A 20,731-nucleotide genomic window follows, 5' to 3' on the forward strand; every position below is an offset into this window, starting at 1 on the left:
ATGGGGATTATATCTATTCAAGCCACTTTACCTTCCAAAATACAAATTTAGCAAAAATTAAAAGACATCAAATTTATTCCCCGTGGTAGAAACATTAAAATAAATTAAACTAGTGTTCCTAGATTCAGCTAAAGACATCAATCTATGAGGAAATAGTTTTCTCTTAGGTCAATATTTATAAGCACAGTTCATTTTATTACAAAAAGTTATATATTACATAGAGATTTACCAGCAAATACATCAGTCTTGGTGCAAGCCTTTAAGCCTAGCATTGGGTAGGCAGAGGCATGAACAGCTCTGTGATTTAAAAATCTACACAGGCTACCAGGCCAGCCGGGGGTAATACTTATAAAAAATTAAATTTAAAAGGAACTTATAATTTACCTATTACTTTCTCAGTAATCTTTTTTGCCCAATTATTTATTGAGACATAATTACTTATTTGAAGAAACAAGCTTTGAGCCCAATGTGGTAGTGCATGCCTCTAACCCTGCAGTAGGGAGAGGAAGGAGGATCTCTGGGAGGTCCAGGCCAACCAGGGCTACAGAGATAGCCCATCTCTCAAAAGTAGAATCAAGTTGTCTGTACTTTTAGAACCTGGCTTTATATTCACAGGGAGGGAAAAACTGGGCTGGGTAATCACTCAGTAGTAGAGAACATGCCTAGCAAAGGATTGTAAACGCAATACATAGTAGAAAATAACAACAACAACAATAAATTTGTAAGAATAGAACTGAAGGCCAGAATATAAGAAGTTATGTTCTCAGCTTTGTGGGTTTAGGAATGATGCTTACTTCTGTCTTTACATTTTCTAAAACACAATGAACCATGATGCTTTTCATCAGGAAAAAAGTCAGAAAAAAATCTTCTTGTGGTGGTTTGAATAACAATGGCCCCATAGGCTCATATTTGAATGTAGTCACCAAGAAGTGGAAGAACTCTTTTTAATAGGACTGGAAGGATTTAGCCAGCTGGTGTTACATGCCTGTAATCCTAGCATTAGGAAAGCAGAGGCAGGGGAATCCCTGAATTCTTATAGAGCTAGTTCCAGGACAGAAAGGAAGAAAAAAAAAAAAAAGAGATTAATGACTTTGAGGTTTCTCTCTCTCTCCCCACTCCCCATCTGCCTACAGATCAAGATATAGCTCTACTCCAGCATCATGCCTGACATGCTCCTGTGCTTTCCCACCATGACAAAAAGCCCTCTTACAAGACTTGCCTTGGTCATGGTTGTCTCTTCACAACAGAACAGTAACTAAGATCATCCTGTCACAGATTTATTTATCTATTTATTTAGTTTTACCTAGTTTACTTGAAATATTTTTTGAAGGCCAAACTGGTCAACATAACAGGCTCTAGGCCAACCTAGAACACACAAATGAGCCTCTGGTCTCAAACAAAACAAAAACAAATAAAACCCAAAGTTTTAATTTTTATTTTATGTCTATGTTGTGTTCCCTGCATGTATATCTTTGCACTACTTTCCACACCCAGTGTCTTCAGAGACCAGAAAAGGATGTTGGATCCCCTATAACTGAAGTTAAGAGATGGCTGAAGATAAATGTAGGCATGGGAATCAAACTCAGGTCCTCTGGAAGAACAGCCAGTGATCTTAATCACAGCCATTTCTCTAGTGCTCCCAAAAAGAGAGAAAAAAAAAAAAATGTATGTCAATCCACAATCCATCAATTTTACTTTGATCATTTTTGGTTTTGGGTTCTCTGTTTTGTTTTGTTTGTTTGTTTGTTTTTTGGTTTTTCGAGACACGGTTTCTCTGTGTAGCCTCACTGTCCTGGACTTGCTTTGTAGACCAGGCTGACCTTGAACTCACAATGCTCAGCCTGCCTCTGCCTCTCTGAATGCTGGGATTACAGGCATGCACCAACAAGCCTGGCCTAATTTTTAATTTTTAATTAACATACCATGAAACTGATATGGTGGCTCATACCCTTTAATCCCAGCACTTTAATCCAGAGGCAGAGGCAGATGGATCTCTATGTGTTAAGGCTAGCCTATGTGTTTGTATTATACATAATGAGTTCTAGGCTAGGCCAGAGCAACATAGTAAGACCCTGTCTCAAACCTCACATCAGACAAAGACCATAAAGCTGGGCATAGTGGCTTATGCCTTTTATCCCAGCACTTTGAAGGCAGAGGCAAGTAGATCTCCGTGAGTTTGAGGGCAGCCTGGTCTTCAAAGGACAACCAGGCACTGTTTCACAGAGAAACCTTGTCTTAAAAAACCGAAAGAGGGGGAAAAAATGGGTTTGAGGCTGTGGCTCAATGGTAGAGTACTTGCCTAGCATGTATAAGCCCTGGGTTCAATCTCCAACACTGAAAAAAGATTTAAAGTCAAGCAGTGGTGGTGCATGCCTTTAATCCCAGCAATTGGGAGGCAGAGGCAGAGGCAGGCAGAGCTCTGAGAGTCTGAGTCCAGACTGGTGTACTGAGTTAGTTCTAGAATAGCCAAAGCTACACAGACAAACCCTGTCTCAAAAAAAAAAAAAAAAAAAAAAAAAAAAAAAAAAAACTAAAAAACTAAACTAAATACATAAATAAAATTCAGGCTGGGCAGTGGTGACATACCTTTAATTCCAGAGGCAGAGCAGGCAGATCTCTGAGTTCGAGGCCAGCCTAGTCTACAGAATGAGTACCAGGACAGCCAGGCCTACATAAAGAAACCCTGTCTGGAAAAACCTTAAAAAAAAAAAAAAAAAAAAAGAAGACAAAGACTATGACGACAACAAAGAAAAAGGAAGAAGAGGAGGAAAGAAGAAGATGACAAGGATGATGAAGGAAGAAGAAAGAAAAAGACCATGAAGAACAGCAGGAACAAATTTCAAGAAACAAAATCAACAAAAAAAATTGTGTGCTTAAGATAAGCACACAAATACACACATACACATACCCAAGTCCTCACCCAGCTATATCAAAGTTAAACACTACAGTTCCTAAGGCTCATACCAAAATTTTATTGCATCCATTAGAAACAAATTAATGGCCAAAGTTGGAATTCGGGATTACATAAAGTCTATTTCAAATCTGAGAATGACTTTGAAAAAAAAGGAAAAAGAAAGAAAGAAAAGAAAGATTTTTTTCTTACCTGAAAACTTCTTTGGCACGAGACTCATTCAGCGTTTGAAACAAAAAATAGGAAACTATATAAAAGGCATCACGGTTCAGTTTGTCAAACATGTTCCTAATGGTAAGCAAAGATAAACCATTAATAAAACTCTACAGCATCATAAACTGCCTACATGTTGTACTCAAATTGGTATTTTTCATTCTCTTCAAGAGGTCAAGGTGAATTAATTTTTCAAGTACATTTTATACTCAAGGAAAGCATAAAAGCTTTTATTTTCTGATTCTGAAAAATAGAGATCCAAATAAAAACTAGCCTCTGCTCTATGACTCTGAAACATTAAACAGAAAGGACAAACGTAATCAGCTAGCAAAGACTACAGACTCTGACAGGATGAAGATGGCACTGATCAACATTTACTAAGAGCAGTGATAAAAGCTAACGTTTTTTGAGAACTTGATATTTGCTGGGCATTATTTTAGGACTTTTACAGATAGCAATCATCCCAAATTCTACTACACTATTTTCTTAAAATGTATAATTTGTACATCTTTGTGTATTTTGTGTGCTTATCTTAAAAACTGTAATAATCTGACCCCCCCTTATTATATATACAAAACTTCAATCTAGAAGCTAGAAAAATTGGCCCCCAAAAAATATCCCAGGTCAGGCACTACATTCAGCAAGTATCTGTTCAAAGAACACATACATCACCTCCACCTCTCTTTTCCTTCCCACTGCCAATTTACAGAGGTGTGTAACTATGCAACTCTTCTTCCCCTCTTGTCCACTCCTTAACAAAACTAGTAAGACTTTCAAAATGCAGTATTTGAAAAAAATACCCTGGACTGAAACAACTGGTCAGCTTAGTATGTTCAAATTTGTAACAGAAGTTACACAAATAGATGCCCATACAAACTACAAATTCTTGAAATATGTGGGTATAATCTTTCTGTGCACCATATACGTGTCTTCAAATGCTGATTTCTGTACTGACAGCGATCTGAGTACAGAGTACCAGTCGAACTTTTGTATTGTTATTTCTCTCTTACCCCCTTGCATAGCAAACAAGAGCTACTTCCGATGAACCTAAATTTATAAACTTTAACTTGTCTTACATGAGAAGCAGCCCAAGTTCCTCATTTTTAAATTACAGAAAAAGGGAGGAATGTCAGTATTTAGGCACCTACTTCTGGGTTGTCTCAGAAACAACCCAGATGTCATCATGTGTGGCTGGCCAAGTGGCCACACCTGAAAGGATCAACCCACTACTTTGTCTCTCTTGGGCTCTCTTCCTTTTCTATCGGAGAGCCCCGCTCTCTTCTCCTATCATGTCTCCCTCTCTCCATCTCCATCTAATAAACCTTTCATATAAGATCTGCTGTGGGCCTCATCATTCATTAATTTGTCCTAACAGTGGTGTCAACCATAATAGAAGTGGCAAAAGAAAGGATATCGATTTTTTTTATTTTCATTTTAATACATTATTATGTTTTTGCTAACTGTAACACTGTAACAGGTTTTCGTTTGGATTCAAAGTTTAAACCCAAAGTTAACTACTTACTAGGCGTTTGCATAGAGTTCCTCTCGCCTCCCACCAACTGCAGCCACAAAGGCAAGAGTTAAGGCAGCCCCGCTGTTTGGCCTCAACTACAGGACACTCCTATTGAGCGCACCCCACACTCCCTACACAGTGGCCAACAGTCCCCGCCGCAGGCCGGCCGCCGCTGGGTTTGGCCGCCAGTGACTGGCCACCCGGGCCGCGCCGCCACGGAGGGGTCTCCTTACTCTCCAAGATGCGCGTGCGGCACCATCTTTCCGCCGACCGCGGTGCCGGAACTCGTATTCAAACCGAGAGCCTTAAGGTACATCCAGAGATGCTGCTTCTCGAAAGCAGAGTTCCGGAACAAGCTCATCCTCTCAGGAGACACGGCGTCAGCGAGGGAGAAAAGCGGAGGCCCAGCGACCGTGAGGACCCCTGGACCCCTCCTGCGGGGAGTCCGGGGCGACGGCTACCCCTCCGCCGCGGCCGACCGATGCCTCCTCGCCCAGAGCCAAACCACCACAAAACGCCGACCTCGACCGGGAAACCAAGTCGGTGACGGCGGCTCCACCCGCAAACTGAGACTCCCGCGCTTAGGGAAAAGCACAATGCGCCGGCGCCACCGGATTTCCGGGACTGGTCATCTTTAGAAGACTCTATCTCCCGCCATGCAATGCGCCCTAAGCTCCCTACACAGAGAAACTACAAGACCCACAAAGCATTGCTTGGCCAGCAACTTTCTCCAGGGTCTTTGGGGACCTAGGTTCTGGATACTTAGAATTTTTGATTTCTGTTACTCAGGTTGTGATTACTGTTCGTTAAAAGCTACACAGTAGGCCCTTGGAGTGAGTAATGCAGACGGATGGCCCTGAACAAATCACTTTTACCTTTGTTTTAAAACAAGAACTTAGTTGTGTTGGCGCATGCCTTTAATCCCAGCAGGCGGGAGGCTGAGTTCTCTGTTAGTTCGAAACCAGCCTTGTCTACAGAGTGAGTTCCGGGCCGGCCAGAACTACACAGGGAAACCTGTTGAAAAAAACAAAACAAAAGACAGGGTCTTGCTATTGTTGAGTCAGGGGTGGAAGCAGAGAAAACTCACTTCAGAAGCAGAAGCTTAAAATAAAGCTTTATTTTCTGAACTCAGAGAGGCGGCCAGTTCAAGATCTGAACCTGGTCCCAGAGGGGAAGCTGTATTGCATATTTAAAGGGTGAAAACCAGAAAGGCGGAAGAGGGCATTGGTGAGTGTCAGGGTCATCCAAGCAAATTTTAACATCGTGGGTTAAGGAAGGGAGTTTCTGTTGGAAGCTGGATCTGATCCAGGACATCTGGCCTCAAGGCCTTTAACTTATCCTCCTAGACATTTGTTCCAGAGCTCAGAGTGGTAAGGGATCAAAAGAGTGAGCCAGCTGCACCTACTTTATTAGGGCATAACAGGCAATTGGTTGTTTCATCCTGCCAGCGAGATGGAAAAGCTGTCCTAGAAACAACTGTCTCCTTACTTTTCAGCAACTGGGAAAGTCCCAGCTTCCCTCGGGCCTGGGATCTTGAAGTTAGTTTTTCCTATAAATAAATGGAGTCTGAAAACGAAATCTTTTGCAGGTACCCAACAGCTATGTAGCCCTAACTGACCTTCGACTCGGTGTGTAGCTGGCGTCGAATTTACTGTAATCCTGTACCTAATTTCCTGGTACGGAAATTACAGGCAAGAGCCACCGAGTCCAGTGGAGTTGTTTATTGTTCTCCTCATCCCGGATGTTTGGCAAAATTTCTATTGTCACATGTTTCTTTGGTCGTAGGGGTTAGGAGTTGAGACAGGATTTCTTTTAGCCTCCTCTGGCTGTTAACTCCCTTTTCAGTGGATGACCTTGAATTCCTAATCCTGCCTCCCCCTTCCAGATACTGGGATTAGTGGGAGCCACCACTGGCCAGACTTCATCTTGCTGTACTGAAGTCTGGCTCTCTGCTAAGCATACAACTTCCCCTTTTAGCACTCTGAATGATGGGTATTGTTTCTCCAACACCCCACGTAGAACACGTTCTATAGAGTGAGAGATACCATATTTCACATTACCATGTCAAGCAGTTATTGCCTCCTGACTTACTAAAAGCACCCGCGCCTTTGAAATTAACATCGTGTAGTTCATGTAGAAGACATCTATGAGATTTCCAGACCACCAGAGTTCATTCTGAGGTCTGACATTGCTCACAGGAGGTTTTGGTGATATAAGTATTCACATAGGTGACCTTTTAAGTATCCTGGCCTCTCAGCTAACTGACCTTCTCTAAGTTTGGCTCTCATTCAACATACCCACTCTCAGGATATGAAACCCTTTATTGCATAAGAATGTTAATTCAGAACATTCTGTTCTGGCAAGAGATCACATCCAAAGATCTTCTAGGTCTGGGTGATCCAGCCTGAATACAAACACACTTTTAACCCAGGATACAGAGGCAAATGGATCTGAGTTCAAAACTAGCCTGGCATTGAGCAAGTATCAAGTAAAGAAAAGCTTAAGTCCAGGTGTGGTAGTACATGCCTTTTATCCCAAATGAAGGTAAAGTTTGTAGAAGGAAGCACCCATGTTTAAAAGTGATGTCTAATTAGGTGGCAGAAAAGGTGACAAATCAGAGAAGATTTGACAAAATAGGATATGCCCAACTCTGACAAGAAGAGAGAGGAAAAGGAAGCTATTTAAGAGGTAGTTTTACAGAGAAAAAAAGACAGTTTTACCAGGACACTAATAGAAAGAAGGGTTGCAGAGAGAGAACTCAGGTGAAGACAGAATGACTCAGAAAATAAGAAGCCGGAGGGTTAGAAAAGAATTCTGCAGTTAGTTTGAAGCAGAGCAATTCAGGGGCTGAGAGAAAAGCCAGATAAATAAGTCAGCTGGGAGAGGAGTTTGAGTCAGAAAAGCTGAGTTGAACCAGCCAGCCAGAGATCGGCAAGAAAAAGAAAGGGTGAGTTTATTCAGTAGTAAGTCTCGGAGGCTGAAAACATTCTAGGCCTAGGTTAGATGGTACAGAGGCTAGAAGCTTCCAGGACTAGGACTAGGTGAGCAGACAGAGGCAGTGAGCCTCAGAGACAATAACTGAAACAGGCAAGTAAAAGTTCCACTTACACTTTATGTTGTCATTATTGCTGAAACACTTGCATGATGTCAACTTCCTCACTTTGCAGCCCAATCCCTCCACATCTCACATATCCATACATGAATTCATGGAATTACACATATTTATAGGATTCAATTTGCTAGATATGTTATCCATAGAGACATTCAAATTATCCTTTATTTGTCTAATGAAAATTACTCAAATTCCCAAGAAATTGAAGGTTTATTTTGGGTGCTCCCTGCCGCACACCTGGAATCAGCCATTTTTTCCAGAAGCCCTGCTTTCTTGTAGTGCAAAATGGTACTTTTTGACCACAACCTAGGCAGTAAGAACATTCATAGTTACTAAATTATAGCTCTATATTTTAGTTTCTGAAATATATTTAGCTAAATAATACTTAAGACTGTTTTGTGACCTGCAATGTTTTGTGTGACTAAGCTTCTCACAAATTCAGTTACTTAATCTTTATAACAAATCTAGTGCTGAGGCAAAATAAGATTTAAAAAAAAATAGAAGCTAGAGAGATGGCTCAGAGGTTAAGAGCACTGCTTGCTCTTCCAGAGGTCCTAGGTTCAATTCCCACCAACCACATGGTGGCCTCACAACTCACTATAGTGAGTTCTGGTACCCTCTTCTGGCATTCACAAGTACATGCAGGCAGAACATTGTATACATAATGAAATAATCTTTAAAAAAAAAAAAAAAAAAAGAAAGAAAGAAAGAAAAGAAAAAGAAAACCACACTTAATTAAAAAAAAAATTTAAAAAAAAATATCCAGGCACATGTGGGGTGAGCCTTGTAATCCCAGCACTCAGAGAGGCAGAGGCAGGTGGATCTCTGTGAGTTTGAAGCCAGGTTGCTCTACAAATTGAGTCCAGACATCCAAGGCTACACAGAGAAACACTGTCTCAAAAACAAACAAACAAACAAAAAAATTAAATTTAAATTTAAGAAGACATGGGAAGGGAAACACACATACACACACACACACACACACACTTTGGGATTTAGTTTGTGTTTCCTGTTGACTGAATCAAGTTTCAACACAACTGATAATTTAAAAATATATATATATCATAAGAAACAAAAAATAAATGTTCAGTTAAATAAAAAAAATTTCTGATCCAAGATTATACTGCCCAAATTTTATATTGTTAGTGTGTGTGTGTGTGTGTGTGTGTGTGTGTGTGTGTGTAGAGGACAATTTGAGAGAGTCAACGCTCTCCTTTCATCATGTGGGTCCTAAAGGGTTAAATCCAGACCATCAGGCTTGGCAGCAGGCACCTTTACCCTTTACCCACTAAGCCATCTCCCTGGCCTACAGCCCAATTTTATTATAAAGGCATTTCAGCAATTAAACATTAAAGGATTATATAAAATGATACATGATGCAGACAAGATCTCTTTTAGAAGTTCACATCATTTGCAACTAAGAACAAGCAGCCAAAAAAAAAAAAAAAGAGTAGATTAACATTCTCCAAAGCCACAGGAACAGACACAGATGCAAACATAAAACAAAACAAAACAAAAAACCCTGATACATAGTACATTTTCAGCAAAAGAGAGTCTTTCCTTGTGTTAGTTGGGTAGCCTTTTGCCCAGGAGGACAAGGCTGTGAGTATGTCACTGGGTTCAGTCCTCCTCTTCCAATGGTATAATATCAGGAACTTCATCAATCTCAGATGTCAAGTCAATGGTAGTGAGATCAAGCATCTGTAAAAGAAAAACCTTGGATGTTAGAACAAGCACTGGTTTCCAGGTGTTGACTGAGGTCAGAGGAAGAACAGGTGGGAAGTGAAGTGAAAGTTCAGATCCAAAGCAGCCCTCATGCCTGTGCTGCCCCTGGAGTGGTGAGAATATAGGCAGGGGCCACCATACCAGCCTGAAACTTTTCTTCACTAGTTCTTTACTAGAGTAGGCTTGATGAAAGTTTTTGTTTTTTTTTTTTTTTTTTTAATTGTGCCAGGTGAATCATCTTTCATCCCACCAGTTTGGAGGCAGAAGCAAGCAGATCTCTATAAGTACAGGCCAGCCAGGCTACATAGTAAGATATGCCTTAAAAACAAAACAAAACAATGTAGGACTGGAGAGATGGCTCAGAGGTTAAGAGTACTAGCCTTTCTTCCAAAGGTTCTGAGTTCAATTCCCAGCAACCATATGGTGGCTCATAACCATCTGTAGTGAGATCCGGTGCCCTCTTCTGGTGCACAAGCACAAATGCAGGCAGAATGCTGTATAAACAATAAATCTTAAAAAAAAAAGTATTTTGGGTTATTATTTTTCTTTTTAAAAAATGGTGTTCCACCTTTGTAGGACTTGTTTAGGAACTGAGACAGCAATATGTTTCCTAGTTTTGAAATATGACACTCTGGAGACAGAGGCCAGGATGGTGGTAAACTTAAAACCAGACTGAGTTACATAGAACTTGCCTCAAACAAAACTTTGAAGTGGTCATCACAAGGTGCCAGGAGTGTAGCTCATTGGTACAGCTTGTGTTTCTCACAGGCCCTGTTTTCCACCACCACCATACAAGAAGATAAAGGAAGGAGCTGTGAGATACAGTCGGCCTAATAGCCAAAATAACTAACAAGAACAACAACAATCATCATCATCATCATCTTGCAAAAAAGAGGCAGAAATGAAGAAATGGGTTAAGGAGTTAATGTTTTTACCATGTAGCATAAAATATAGTCAAAACATTTTACCGGAATGAAGGATGGTGATAGTTGAATACATTGTGAACATATTTAATGCTGCTGAGTTACATATCAAAAGCATAGCTTAGATGAGCTGAGTATGTGACTCACACCTATAACCCCAGCATTTAGGAGGTAGGGCAGGAAAATCAGGAGTTCAAGATCAGCCTCAGTTACAAAGCAAGTTCAAAGCCAGCCTGGCCTATGTGAAACCCCTGTCTGAAAAAATGAAAAGCAGGTTAGCTTGTGCTATATTGTACAGACCAGACAGAGATACATAGCACAAGCCTGTCTTAGAATGATCAAAATAAATGTTGATGTTGTGGCATGTGGGTGTGTGTATATACATGGGCCCACACCTGCGACCAAATGTGTCTTCGTCAAACCTCTTCATTTACTTTTTGAGGCAGAGTCTCTCGTTGAGCTCAGGTCTCACTGACTCCACTAGGCTGGCCGGCCAATGTGCTCCAGGTTCTGCCTACTACATGATTCTGTCCACCTCCACCAACACGAGGGTTTCAGACCACATCACAGCTCCTGGTTTAAATGTGGGTGCTGGTGATCCAAATCCAGGTCCTCATGCTTGTGAATCTGGCGCTTTACCAGCTGAGCCCTCCCCAAGCCCCAGAATGGTAAATTTGGCACTCCGCATATTTTATTCCATAACAGTATGCAGGAAATGAGGGGCAGGGGAACAAGGAAAGTCTTCGTTTGTTCACCAGGCCCTTTATCTCTTTGTGTCCTTTATTGTTCTTTTCCCTAAGAACTTGGGAGCTGACAAAACTGTGCCTCTGAGGGACAATGTTCACCAACGTATTCCTTAAGTTTTCCATTGATGGAGTAACTCGTATTCTAGCCCTTCAGCAGTGTTCACTTTGCAAAGGTCCTATCGATCTGAGATCCACAGAGGCTAGCCGTGTTACAGAAACTGGTTTGGAGCATCAGCCAGAAAAGCCAACTATCATGTTAGCCTTTTTAGGTTAGAAGATAGACTTGCCTGGTTTCTTCCCTGAGCTATTGTTACAGAATGTATACTTTAGCAGCCACCAAACTGTTTGCCTTTAATATGCATTCGTTCATACGTTTCTATCTTACTAAATCTATATAATAACAAAATATTTCTGTGCATATGTTTTTGGGTTTTTTGTTTGTTTGTTTGTTTGTTTTTGTTTTTTTTTGTGTGTGTGACTCCATAGCCTAGAATAACCACAAACTTGTGGCAGTCCCTCCTGCCTCAGCCTGACAAATCCTGGGATTTTATAGTGAGCCACTATGCCTGGCTGACTATATTTATGTTTATTAAATGTAAAGAAGAACGTGAAGCTACCGCACAGAAGATATAAACAGGGACATTTTCTAGTTGCTGTTGGAGGATGGTCTGATGCATGCTACTTGTACTCAAGGAACGGTTACGCCTATCCTTGTTGTGTAAACCTGCTTAAGACATACCTGATTGGTTGATTAAATGGCCTACACCCGGGTAGGGCAGAATGGGGTAGGCATGGCTAAGGTCCCTGGGTTTTGAGGTTGAAGAGAGAATCATGGGAGAAAGACCGACCAGAAGAGAGGAAGAAGGAGGACACCACAATGGGTTAGTATGGAAAATAAGCCACGTGGTCCAAAAGAAAGGACTCCAATAATGGCATGAAAAGGCCCAGATGAAGAATAAGAATAAGAGCAAGGACCACAGAACTATGTATGGAAGGTAGACCAAATGAAGAGGGTTAAGGCAGATAGCATTGGGTGGGGGCTGGGAGATGGATGGTGAGGATATTGAGACAATGTAAGGAAAATATTTGACCAGCCCAAGGTAAATAAGAGAATTATAAACCTAACAGATGTTTGTGTCTTATTTTTTGTGATAGGGGGTTAGATAATGCCACCAAAACAATCATAGGACTAATAATAGACATTATATAGCCTAACACTTTTTTTTTTTAATTTATAACAAGTTGCCAAACAAAGAAAGCCAGCTGTGGTTTTCTCTTGTTAGAGTTCGAATGCTAGAATGGGAACCATATACATGCGATCTGACATCAGTAAGACACTGAGCCAAGTCCCCATTGTGCTCTTTAGTTCTTTTCAACCTGCTTCTTCATCTGAAATATCCAATTTATAAGGGGCAGAATAAAAGTGGTGTGATCACACTCGTGAAAGGGGATCAAGAAACAACAGTGACCTAAATACCAACCCTTTGCAGACTCTTTGTGGAATGAAGGTTCCACTTGCAGAGTTCTAGTCCCTAAAGCCAACAACACATCCACCTCCTTCTCCACCACACACACACACAGAGAGAGAGAGACACACACACACACTTAAAGGCCTTGGGACGGTTTAGGAGTGGCATATGAACAATTCACCTTCTATATAGCCACACGAATTCAGTGTGCAAGTTCCTTTAGACGTCTTAGGCTGTCCCCGACTCAACTGTGAAGCTATGTGCTATGAAGGAAATGGAGGAGGGAAGGGGCAGCGGAAAGTAGCCATAGTCTGTCGTGTATGGTGAATTTTAAGTTCTAAGCTGGTGATCTTGCCTACCACTTTTGCAGGGCTTTGGGAAATGCTTCAAAAATCATTTCTCAGAATTAGAAAACAAATACCTGTTTTGTTGGCATGAATAAGCAGTTATGTACTGCCAAAGCAGGAGTGTAGGCAGTGTTTTGCTGAAAATGCCTATCAAGATGGAGTGTGGGGTCAGTACGGCATGCACACTGTGACACTAATGAGGCAGCCACAGACACTCCCCAGGGTCAGAAAGCCTGCTTGCTATTCATTCTTTCATGAAAACCAGAATTCCCTGAGTCAAAGATGCGGCATATTGTTTAGACTGTTCACCATGCAACCCCAAGGGGGCACCATTCAGACGATACACAGCACAGATCCATGAATTTGTTACAGCCACAAGATGGCACTAAACCCATTGAGGATGTGGTGCCCTTTTCTCCTTCAAGGATGGGCAGTGGCCCTGGGTCCTGGATATGAGGCAACTACAGGAACAGAAATGCTATCCGTAGGGATTTAACCTGCTGGTAAATGTGTGCACACAGTGCTGTCTTTGAGCCCGAGTGTGCTTGCATCCCAGAGGGTCTGGAGTGCCTAGGTCTGCCTCACTGGCTCTGCCTATACTGAACGACTAGGAACAGCTGAGTGAGCTGATGCACACCTACCTGGTCCCACTCACTCACACTAAATGGGATGCTCTGTAGAGCAACGCAATAGTTTGCTCTTGTCTAACCAGTTAGAATTCTTAAGATAGGGTGCAAGTTACAGTGATCATTGTCATCTATTGTTAACCAACTAATCAAAATCAGGGCTCACTCCTATGCACCAGATTCATTTGAGCGATCCTTTTCTCTCTCTCTCTCTCTCTCTCCTTCCCCGTGCTAGGCTCTGAAGCCATGGTCTTGCACATGCCAGATGAACACATTCCCACTAAAAGCTGCCTCTCCAGATCCCTTTGATTCCCCTCTAGGGTGCTGGAGAGTGAGCCCGGGGTTTTGTGCATGCTATGCTGTATTAACAGCCCTTATTTATTTATTTATTTATTGTTTGTTTGTTTGTTTGTTTGTTTGAGATAAAATATCTCACTGTGTCAAATATGCTGACCTGGAACTCACTTTGCAGCCCAGGCCTTCCTTGACCTATCTCAGAACCATGAGTAGCTGCGGTTGAGAGCCATGCGCCACCAGACCCTGTGCCCAGGATCTTCTAAAATTAAAATATTTTACAGAGCCTACACAGAAAATCTTGTTGTTGTTTTTTTAAGGCTCTAGATAACTCTGTGTTACTTATATACATAACGTAAACTCACTCTATGTTCTGTTTCAGATTAAAATCATTTGCTTCCTATTTCCTTTGTTTCTCAAAATGTGGTCATTGGGTCACCTGCATTAGAAGCATTTAAGAATGCTCTTTAAAAGTGAAAACCATCCCTGCACTTGGGGGGCAAAGGCAGGTGGATCTCTGAGTTTTGAGGCCAGCCTGGTCTACAGAGTGTGTTCTAGGACAGCCAGGGCTACACAGAGAAACCCTATCTCAAAGAAGAGAAGGAAAAAAAAAAAAAAGAATTAGCAGCCTCAATCACTAAGGGTGAGGGATAGATAGAGGTATAGTGGAGCATTATCAAATATTCACTGGCAATCTTGTTCTAAGAGTATACAAGTTCTGTTCTTTATTTTTATACAAGGACAGAGTTCATACCTTACACTATCAGGAACTCAAATATATTATTACTTTGTTAATATAGCTACATATCTATCATATATATTATACATACATAGTAGCTGCTTTCATATTCACATTGTTTCCACCTAATAAGTGTGAAGCATTTTTTTTTTTCAGTATCAACCCAGATTACTGATATGGGCCCAATATCTTGTATCTCGCTCACTCCAAAAGAACTTTCATGAAGTGAGTAGCAAGCTAGAATCTAGAAGGTTCATTCTCTATGAAGACTAGGTTCTTATGTGAGATACAAAGCTTTTCATCTTATTGTGTCCTGGTTTTTTCTAGTCTGAGGGTCCAGTTTAAGCAAGCGTTGAGAGCGGAATCTCAGCTGGGCATGATAGCACATCTTACAGTCCCAACACTTGGAAGGCTGAGGAAGATGGAGAGTGAGTTCAGTACATACTGAGTTCAAAACCAGACTGGGCTACTTAGCAAAACCTTATCAAGAATGAAGAAAAGAAGGAAGGAAGGAAAGAAGGAAGAAAGGAACAAAGGAAGGAACAAAGGAAGGAAGGAAAACTTCAGTCTACCCTACTCTGAAACATAAACATCTTCCTTCACCCTGACTTCCTGTCACTTCAACTGGTCACCTAGCTGACACCTTTCTGAATATATGTTGTGCCAAGCATCATTATTACCTGTCAAATTCAGCAGCACACAGATGGCCTGCCTGTCACCATCTCACTACTAACTGAGGGTATGATCCCAATTTGGCCTTTTTCTCCTGAACACTACCCCTGCCTTATAGCTCAGCCCCAAGTAGACAGTGAATTTAGGTTAAAAGGCCTCCTCAACTTGCCAAAGTGGCTGTAAAATCCTGTATATCCTGAACACTAAGTAGACTAGGGCAGGAGGATTGCAATGAATTTGAGGCTAGCCTGCACCAAAACCCCTGGAAATATGCCCGAGATTATCCCAGAAATAACTGCTATAACCCAGGACGGTATCAGAATCTCAGAAGAAGCAAGAAGAGTAAGAAAGATCTTTAACACATAGCCATTTTTAAATGTTACAGAATACCCCGTATCACATAAAACATCTTTGGAAAGTGTACACCTATGGCCTGAAGGTTTTCTTGAGACACGAGCTATGACTATTTAAGCTTATTGGGTCAAAGACACCTCACAGGACCATCACAGATAAAGGCCTCAGTATTGAGTTACTCCTAGAACTGCATCAGATCTGAGATCTAACTGGCCCATCCCACGGGAGCCAAGAAAGGTCCAGCTGGCAAGAGACTTCCTCTCCTCCCACACCTGCTTTCCCAGGCACCAGTCAGACTCTGCTTCTTAAAGATCTGTATTTCTCTCCCCTCCTCTGTAAGTAATACTCTAAAAGGAGTATCAAGAAAAACCCAAAATTCAGTTTCTCTTTTTACTTCACTAGCTCCTCAGTACTTAAGTGTCTTACCAAAGAAGATGTGTTTTTCCTAATCATGTGCTGGCATTATGAACTTACCTGTGCTGGCCAGTTAGAGACAATACCTTCATTGTCCCACAGATGGTGTTCTCATATCTACTGCAAGCTAATGAAGACCATTTGTATGGCTATAATGGTTTGTGTCTACTACAGTCTGAGCTTTTGGGGAGGCTGAGGAATAAAACAAAACAAAACAAGCAAACAAACAAAAAAAATTTTAACCCAAGGGAACTCACTATGTAGACCAGGCTGGCCTCAAACTCAGAGATCCACCTGCCTCTGGTTCTCTACTGCTGAGATTAAAGACGTGCCCAGCCAAAATGGAAACATTTTAAAGATACCCTCATCTTCAGTATTTCATCGCCATCTGTAGAGACATCACTGATCTGTAAAAGATGAGGGAACTAAAGAGACTAATGGGCAATACTCCATATTCTCTTTAGTTTTTGTTTCTTTGGGGTTTTTGGTTGGTTGGTCGGTGGGGTTTGTTTTGTTTGTTTGTTTTTGTCTTCTTGTTTTTATCTTTGTTTTTGTTTTTGCACATGAGTAACTACAGAGTTCTTCACTCTGGCTCACCACACCAGATCTCAGACAGCTTTACTGACCTGCCATGGTAAGATAACATGCTAGCAAATCTGTTAAAATTAAAATTCCTGTCAGTTTGTGCTCCAGTGAAGCTGAGAGATTTGAAGACACCAAACATTGATAAGCCAAAGAAAAGCATGCTTGCACAAATTCTCTAAACAAAGACACAGGCAGACAAAACCACAGCCAGTACTCACAGCTCACGATAAACCACAGGGGATTCTTCTAAAAGTTATCTGCATTATAGCCTGGCTTTGATGTTGCTTCGTTTTGTTTGAGGCAAGGTCTCTCTGCTTAGCCTTAGGCTGTCCTAGAACTCACTTTGTAGACCAGGCTAGCCTCAAACTCACAGAGATCTGCCTGCTCTTGCCTCCCAAGTGCTGGGGCTAAAGTTGTGTACCACAACACCCAGCTGTAGTCTGTATTCTGTTGCTCAGGAAGAATAAATTTCAAACCTGTATCCTTTTCATAATCAGTTTAATTGGCACCGAAACTCTTGTCATGGAGAAACACAAGAGTATACTTTGAGAATTAAGTAGCCAGCATTGTGACACTTGCCTATAATCTCAGTCCTCAGAGGATTAAAGGCAGCCAGAGCGGTGTAGCAACATTAGTCTCAAAAGAGAGAGAGAGAGAGAGAGAGAGAGAGAGAGAGAGAGAGAGAAAAGAGAAAAAAAAAGCATGCTTGTAGTTATTACATATGAATTCTCCCAGCCAGGTATCAACACCTAGAGTTCCTGTACTCTGAAGTCTGCATCAGGAGGATTGCTTGAGTCTGGGAGTTAGGCCAGCTTGAGCACCACAGTAAGACCCCATCTCAAAACGAAAAACACTGGGCTAGTGAGATGGCTCAGCAGGTAAAGGTGCTTGCTGCCAAGCCTGATGAGTTGAGCTGGACAGAAGAACCCACATGGTAGGAGAAAATGGACTCCCATGAGTTGTCCTCCGTTCCACACCCATCATGGCACCCATAGGTCCACTAAAGCAAATAAATGAACATAAAAAAAAACATTTTCATACCTGCAAATACAAATATTTCCATCAATAGACTACCCACAGGTACAGAACGGTAAGATTATGGCTGATCTGAACTAAGAAAAAAGTAATAACAAGGAGCAGAGACCCATGGATGATCTGCCTTTCCTGGTAGTCCATAACTGCCACACAACTGCCAGAATGCCTGGGAGTCCCAGCCCCCACAACAAGGACACAGGTAAAGTCACATACTCTTTCTTGTTATTTTGTTTCATTTGAGTGTGTGTGTACGTGTGTGTGTGTGTGTGTGTGTGTGTGTGTGTGTGTTTCATTGGTTTTGGTGGGGTTTTCTCGTTTTGTTTTGTTTTTCAAAACAGGGTTTCTCTGCGAAGCCCTGGCTGTCCTGGAACTATGTAGACCAGGCTGGCTTGAACTCAGAGATCCTCCGGCCTCTACCTCCCAAGTGCTGGGATTAAATTAAAGAAATGTGTCACCACCATCTGGCTGCTCCTTCTTGCTTTCATGGGAAGGCCTGAGCCAGGGCAGAGACAACCTTCTTAAGAGTTTAGTTCTAGGGAAGGACAGCCCTGCTCACCTCTTAGCATGACAGGCAGAGCATGTGGCTCTAGAATTTGCTTTCTTTTTTAAAGATGGGGTTTCTCTATGTAGACTTGGCTATCCTGGACTCGCTTTGTAGACCAAGCTGGCCTTGAACTCACAGAGATCTGCTTGCTGTTGCCTCCCTGAGTGCTGGGATCATAGGCGTGCGCCACTACACCTGGCTGCTTTCTTTAAAAAAAAAAAAAAAATCCATCTTAAAATATTTTTACTTTATGCATAGGACTAATTTGCTTGGTTGTATGCATGTGTTCCATGTGCATGCAATGACCACAGTTGCTAAAAGAATGCATCAGAGCTCTTGGAACTGGGCTACAAGCAGCTGTGAGCCTTCATGTGGGTGCTAGGGATGGAACCCAGGAGGTCCTCTGCAGGAGCAGCCAATGCCCTTAACCAATGAGTCATCTCTCCACCTCAGGAATTTGCTGTCTTAAAAATTCCTTAGGGTGTCTCTGAACTCACTATATAACCATGGATGATCTTGAACTTGTGATTTCCCTGCCAGCAATTCCAAAATGCTAGGATCACAGGAGTGCACACACCTAGCTTATGAGGTGTTAGGGATTGAACCCAGGATTTAGCGCACGCCAGGAAAGCACTCTGCCAGTTAAGCTGCAGCCCCAGCCTGCATTCGAAGTTTTGAAAGTTTGATGAGTCTGCAGTTTGTGCTAAGGAGACTCATGACAGTCCTAAGCAACAGGTCACCCCTTTAAGGGTCTAGACCCCTGGCTACCATGGGCAGATTCCTTACTTCTTACTTCTATTTTCCTATGGGCGCCTCACCAACAACTGAAGTTGTTTTCTCCCTCAGGAATAGCACAGCCAGTTAGTCAGGCAAAGTGGACAATGAGCAATCTTAACTGGTGACCAACTTTTTAACTGGGCTCATGGCAAAAATAAATTAAAAATGAATAAATAAATATTAAAATCTGCTGTTTTTCAGGGAAAGTGATGCAAACCAACTAATGGTTTCCGGTCCCTTTGGATTCCTTTTCAGCAAAGCAGCCAGCTGTGACCAGACCTTTCTCCTGGCTTAAAACTCGCTGGGACATGAGTAAAAGGACAGAAGGTCCAGTTGTTGAGAGCACTGGCTCTCCTAGCCTGGGACCTGCAGTTTGATTCCCAGTACCCACATGTTGGCTCATAATTACAGATCCAGTCCCAGGGAACCCAGTGTCCTCTTCTGACCTCCACAGGTATTAGACATGCACAAAGTGCCCATACATACATACATACATACATACATACACACGTGCCGACCAAGCACTCAAACACACATAATAAATCGAAAGAAAACGTTTTAAAATCCTCTCAGGAACTGGGTAAATTGGCAAATGAACAACTGCCACCTAATAAGATTCTAATGTATTACGTGAGCAATTTTTTCCTTTGTCTTCTATTTTTCTGAGACAGGGTCTCACGTAGCCCAGACCTCCAAACTCAGAGAGTGCCTCTAGAGTGTGGGATTAAAGTCGTCAGCACACTAGGAATATGCTTAGACCTTCTTCATCTTCTACATGCTAGGATTTCAGGCATGTGCCACCCTGGCACCAAGCCCTGCTTTTTGCTTTTGTTTGAGTTACTTTTCAAGGCTCAAAAGAGTATACAGGGGGAATATGGTCACAGACTGTTTTCTGGCTTCAGACAGTGTCATGTCTTTCTTTTTATTTTTAAATTATATTTCCTGTGAATGGGTGCTCTGCCTATATCATGTGTGTCTGTAGACAGTGTGTGTTGCATCCCCTTGGGACAGGAGTTATAGTTGTGGGCTGCCATGTGTGTTCTGGGAATTGAACCTAACTAGTGCTCTTAACCCTTGAGCCATCTCTCCAGTTGCTTCCCGCCCCCCCTTTTTTTATAATTTACTTTTAAAAAGTGAAGACCCTCCACACTTTGTGTTTTTGTTTTTTTGCTTTGGACACAGGATATCTATGTAGGCCTGCCTCTCCTAGAACCTGCTCTGTAGACATGTAGCTCCACCTAACTCTGCCTTCTGAGTGCACTGGGGATTAAAGGCATGTACCACCGTGTGTGTGTGTGTGTGTGTGTGTGTGTGTGTGTGTGTGTGTGTGTGTTGTGTGTGCATGCTTGTGCATAAGGAACTCAGACAGCAACAGTCACTTCTCTCCCTCTATCAGGTGGGTGGGTCTTGAACCCAAGTCATCAGGCTTGCCAGCAAGCATCGTTACCTGCTGAGCCCTTTTGCTGACCAATTTATTCCTTGTGCGGGGTCTTCATGATGCCCAGGCTGCCCTCTAATTCCTGGGTTCAAGTGATCTTCTCCCATCACCCCCTGAGTAGCAGTAACAATGTGTCCAGCCTTGTATTAGCTTTGAGTTTGTAATTTGTCAGACTTTGTCTTCTAATGCTGAACTCCCCAACAGGCCAACTGGAATTTATGTATGTGTTCATTAACGTCATGCAGGTCAAGCTGGTCAATGCAAGCAACACACAAAGCGCACGTGACAACAGCA

General features: G+C 42.0%; 1 protein-coding gene across 3 annotated transcripts in view; it reads right to left on the reverse strand.

Annotated features, from left to right (window-relative positions):
* Window positions 1–5,260, reverse strand: part of Haus6 (HAUS augmin like complex subunit 6) — a 37,962-nt gene extending 32,702 nt beyond the window's left edge. The window contains exons 1-2 of one of the 3 annotated variants that reach the window (XM_021649770.2): window positions 4,871–5,260; window positions 3,104–3,199 (exon numbers count right to left, since the gene is read on the reverse strand). In XM_021649770.2, the coding sequence (XP_021505445.1) occupies window positions 3,104–3,199; window positions 4,871–4,998 (224 nt within the window). In that variant the 5' untranslated portion in view covers window positions 4,999–5,260. Of the gene's footprint in view, window positions 1–3,103; window positions 3,200–4,646 lie in introns of those variants that run through there. The other 2 variants (XM_021649774.2, XM_021649776.2) reach the window with 2 other exon arrangements.
* Window positions 5,261–20,731: the final 15,471 nt, after the last annotated feature.

The sequence above is a fragment of the Meriones unguiculatus genome, chromosome 12 (assembly GCF_030254825.1).
Source record: "Meriones unguiculatus strain TT.TT164.6M chromosome 12, Bangor_MerUng_6.1, whole genome shotgun sequence".
Lineage (NCBI taxonomy): Eukaryota > Metazoa > Chordata > Mammalia > Rodentia > Muridae > Meriones > Meriones unguiculatus.